The sequence below is a fragment of the Nerophis lumbriciformis genome, linkage group LG39 (assembly GCF_033978685.3).
Source record: "Nerophis lumbriciformis linkage group LG39, RoL_Nlum_v2.1, whole genome shotgun sequence".
Taxonomy (NCBI): Eukaryota; Metazoa; Chordata; class Actinopteri; order Syngnathiformes; family Syngnathidae; genus Nerophis; species Nerophis lumbriciformis.
The window spans coordinates 1,593,489-1,598,545 of NC_084586.2; the positions used below are offsets into that span (position 1 = coordinate 1,593,489).

Sequence of the window (5,057 nt, forward strand, 5' to 3'; positions counted from 1 at the left end):
TTCAAAGAAAATATCAATACAAATGATAAACATTTAGTTAAGTAAAAGAATAAAATCAAAAGTAATAAACATAGAAAGTACTTCAGTTGAAATACCAATCCAAAGTAAAAAAATGTAATCATTTAAAATATGAATAAAAACTAATGAACAAATATCAATCAAAAGTAATAAACACAATATTGAGAGTATGAAATGAAAATATCAATTAAAAGTAATAAGTAAATGAAATATGAATGAAAAGTGAGCTTTGTTATTTTTTGTTTTAACACAGTTGTAATTATAAGAGCATGAAAGGGAACCTCAGCAACCAATCGTGGGGCCCACAGGAGGCCCCTGGGGGCCCAGGGGGCGTCACCTACGTGGACTTGTACCTCCACAAGCCGTCGGTGGCGGCCGTCTTCAGCGTCTCCTACCTGCTCATCTTCCTGCTGTGCATGCTGGGTAACGGCGTGGTTTGTTTCCTGGTGCTGCGCAGCAAGAACATGCGCACGGTCACCAACCTCTTCATCCTCAACTTGGCAATCAGCGACCTGCTGGTGGGCATATTCTGTATGCCCACCACGCTGGTGGACAACATCATCACGGGTAATCCTAGCAGTCATTCATCTTCCTCGTCACCGTTGTCAGAATCAGCACCTATTTTTGCACTCTGATGACAATGTTCAAATTGTTAGTATTCGTTTTACAACAGTCAAGAATGTTTGAATGATTAATTGTTAATAATTCTATTACAGTCAGCAATGTTAAAATCATCACTTATTTTTACACTTTTATGACAGTCAAGAATGTTAAAGTGATTAATTATCAATAATTCTATTACAGTCAAGAATGTTAAAATCATCACTTATTTTTACACTTTGAAACATTTTTGAAATTCATCCTTATTTTTACACTTTGTCCGTTTACATTTTTTTAAATATGACTTATTTTAAAAATGTATGACAGTCAACATTTTTTTTTTAATATTACTTGTTTTTACACTTTTATGACAGTTGGCATGTCAAAATGATTATCAATTTTATAAGTCAAAAATGTTTTAAATAATCACTTCTTTTTTACACTTTTATGACAGTTGGTATGTTAAAATTATTGTTATTAATTTTATAAGTCAAAAACGTTTTAAATGATTGTCTTTTTTTTACACTTTTATGACAGTTATGTTAAAATTATTATTATTAATTTTATAAGTCAAACATTTTTACAATTATAACCTATTTTTTACATTTTTATGACAGTCAAGAATGTAAAAATGATCACTTAGTTCTACACTGTCATGACAATTAACTAAATCCAAAAAATAATTATTAACTTTTTGGGTCAAGAATGATTCAGATGATCACTTATTTGAAAGTTAACATTTTATTTTGTACATTTTCTCCATTTAAAGTTTTTAAATATATATATATATTTTTTACATTTTTATGACAGTGAAAAATGTTAAAATCATTTCAATCCAGTCAATGTTAAAATTATTTCTTATTTTTACACTTAATGACAACTTTTTAAAATGATTACTTATTTTTCACTTTTTCAGTACATTTTTTTTTAATATTACTTAGTTTCACTCTTTTATGACGGTGAAAAATGTTGAAATAATTATTTATTAATAATTTCATTAACTGTCATACACTTTTATGACAGTTTGTATGTTAAAATTATTATAATAAATTTTATAAGTCAAAATATTTTCAAATTATCACTTATTTTTTAAACTTTTATGACAGTTGGTATGTTAAAAATTATCATTAATTTTACAAGTTAAACATTTTAAAAATGATCACTTATGTTTTACACTTTTATGACAGTTGGTATGTTAAAATTATAATACATTTTACAAGTTAAACATGTTTAAAATTATCACTTATGTTTTACACTTTTATGACAGTTGGTATGTTAAAATTATTATTATAAATGTCATAAGTCAAAAATTTAAAAAATTATCACTTATTTTTTGCACTTTTATGACAGTCAAGACTGTAGAAATTATTGCTTAGTTGTACACTTTCATGACAGTTATGTCAAAAAATTATTAATTATTATTAAGTTTATGGGTCAAGAATTTTTAAAATGATCACTTCTTTTTATACTTTTATGACAGTTGATTAGGTTAAAAAAATATGAATTATTATTAGGTTTTTGGGTCAAGAATGTTTAAAATGATCACTTATTTTTACACTTTTATGACAGTTAACATTTTTCTTAATTATCACTTATTTTTACATTTTGTCCATTTAAAATGTTTAAGTATTACTTCTTTTTTTTACACATTAATGGCAGTGAAGAATGTTAAAATTATTAATCATTTTAATACAGTCAATGTTAAAATGATCTCTTGTTTTTACACTTTTATGACAGTTAACTTTTTTTTTTAACTATTACTTATTTTTACACTTTTTCAATTAACATTTTTAAAATATTGCTTGTTTTTACTCTTTATAGTTGGTATGTTAAAACTATTATTATCAATTTTAAGTCAAAAATGTTTAAACTTATCACTTATTTTACATTTTATTGACAGTTAATTATGTTAAAATCACTATCATTAATTTTGAGTCAAACATTTTTAAAATTACTTTTTGTTACACTTAAAAACAACTTATTTCTTACGCTTTCATGTCAGTAAATCATTTTACAAACATAATTTATTTTCTGCACTTTTATGACAGTCAATAATGTTAAAATGATCACTTATTTTTACACTTTTGTGGCAGATAGAATAAATTCAGAGTTAAGTATGTCAACATTATCAAATATTATTAATAAATTTATGAGTCAAAAATGTTTAAAATTCTTACTTATTTTTTACACGTTTATAACAGTAAATGGTGTTAAAACGATCACTTATTTTGTACACTTTTATGAAAGATAAATCTTTTTTAATTTGTTTTGCATTTTTACGACAGGCATGTTAAAATTACTAACTATCATTCATTTGATGAGTAAAGAATGTTTAAAATTATTACTTATTTTTGACACTTAATTATTACTTCTTTTTTTTCACTTCTGTGACGGATAAATATTTTTTGATTATTACTTAATTTTGCATTTTTATTACAGGTAATGTTAAAATGATTAAATATTAATAATCTCATGAGTCAAGAAGGGTAACATTGTCACTTTTTTTCCCATTTTTATGACAGTCAATATTATGAAAATCATCCCTTATTTTTACACTTTTTTGACAGTTAAGTATGTTAAAATGTTTCGTTATTATTCATTTTATGACAGTCAAGATCACGTAATTTACACCTTTATGGCAATTTAAAGTTATGTTTAAAATGGTTATTTATTGTTTAACTTTTTATGACGGTTAACCATATTAAAATTATTTCTTATTATTAATTGACTTTATGACTTTTAAAAAGTTACAATTATCAATGATTAAAAATTTTACAACACTAAAAAATGTTTAAAAGTATCCAAAAAAAATTCACTTTTGTGACTGTTGGGAGTGTTAAAATGATGATTATTAATATTAAGAAGAGTTCATTTAAGCCAGTGCTTCTCAATAATTTTTTGTTATAATTTTTTTAAATATTAATTTTAAATAAATTAATAGACTATTATTATTATTATTATTATTATTATTATTACTATTATCATTAATAATAATATATTAACACAATTATAAAATAAAGCAGTAAAGGACATTTGAGTTAAAACAATCATGAAAGGTGTTTAATGCATATTTATTGCTCCATATAACAAACAATATTTGAAAAAATATAATGCATGAAATTAAAAATGTAAATCTGTGTCGTGCAGGATGGCCGTTTGGCAACATGGTGTGCAAACTAAGCGGGATGGTTCAAGGAATCTCCGTGTCAGCGTCCGTCTTCACGCTGGTGGCCATTGCTGTTGACAGGTCAGTTGTTTATCATTATTATTATTATTATTATTGTTTTGAGTATTGAAAAGTACAACCGTGGACTTGATTCTGTGATTCATGTTCAGGTTTCGCTGCATCGTCTTCCCCTTCAAGCAGAAGTTGACCACCTCCACGTCCAAGCTGATGATCGTGGTCATCTGGGTGCTGGCGGTGTCGGTCACGTGTCCGTCCGGCGTCATGCTGCAGGTCAGCAAGGAGCCCGCCGTGCGCATCATCCTGCGGCGGGACAACGCCACCCGCCCCTTCTACTGGTGCCGGGAGAACTGGCCCAGTCCGGCCATGCGGAAGCTCTACACCACGGTGCTCTTCGTCACCATCTACCTGGCGCCGCTCAGCCTCATCGTGGTCATGTACGCCCGCATCGGCCTGGCGCTCCTCAAGACCGCCGTCCCCGCGCTGAGGGGCAGCGGCATCGGGCCCGGCGGCAGCAAGGCCAACGTGGATGCCCGCCACGCCGTCTCCAGGAAGAAGAAGAGAGTGGTCACGATGCTGCTGGTGGTGGCGCTGCTCTTCGCGGTGTCGTGGCTGCCGCTGTGGACTCTGATGATGCTGAGCGACTACGCCAGCCTGAGCGAGCGCCAGCACCGCATGGTCAACATCTACTTGTACCCTCTGGCGCACTGGCTGGCCTTCTTCAACAGCAGCGTCAACCCCATCATCTACGGCTTCTTCAACGAGACGTTCCGTAGGGGCTTCCAGGCGGCGTTTAAGTTCCAGCTGTGCTCCGTCGTCACCGAGCACCAGAGGAGCTTCTCACGTCGCGCCCGGCGGGGGAACGGCGTCCTCCCGATTCGGCCGGCCGGCTCGGGACCGAAGGCGGTGTCTGCGGGGACTCGGGGTGACGCCGGAGCTCAGGATTTCATCATGGAGGACCTGGGCAAGGTTTCCCAGATTTAGTCTCGTGGTTCACGATGTTGCTTCGTTTGCCGTTTTCTCTGCCTCGTTTCCGCTTTCGCTTCCGACTCGAGGCGTGTCGCGCCGTCTACTTCGGCCCGCGGCAGTCCGGCATTTCAGGATTTGGATTGTCCGTTCCATGCTGCCTTGTTTCCTTTTTCAACGGCCGGATCGATCGTCTTTGGCTTTGGGGCTGCGTTGTGTGCGTTTCGTCGTGTCTCGATGATGGTGAGTCAATAACGCCCGAAATGGCCGAGCGAATAATTGTGTGAGT

The 5,057-nt window shown here is 33.1% G+C and overlaps 1 protein-coding gene across 1 annotated transcript; it reads left to right on the plus strand.

The window, feature by feature from the left end:
* The first annotated feature begins 356 nt into the window (after positions 1-356).
* LOC133577709 (neuropeptide FF receptor 2-like) lies at positions 357-4,786 on the plus strand. The gene is made up of 3 exons (XM_061931687.1): positions 357-585; positions 3,766-3,865; positions 3,955-4,786. The coding sequence occupies exons 1-3, from the start codon at positions 435-437 to the stop codon at positions 4,784-4,786; spliced, it is 1,083 nt and encodes a 360-aa protein (XP_061787671.1). The 5' UTR covers positions 357-434.
* The last annotated feature ends 271 nt before the right edge of the window (positions 4,787-5,057 follow it).

Coding starts and splice junctions, on each gene's coding strand:
- LOC133577709 (XM_061931687.1), top strand. CDS start 435: ATGCTGGGTAACGGCGTGGTTTGTTTCCTGGTGCTGCGCAGCAAGAAC. Junction 586..3,765: donor GGTGGACAACATCATCACGG/GTAATCCTAGCA, acceptor TGTGTCGTGCAG/GATGGCCGTTTGGCAACATG. Junction 3,866..3,954: donor GTGGCCATTGCTGTTGACAG/GTCAGTTGTTTA, acceptor ATTCATGTTCAG/GTTTCGCTGCATCGTCTTCC.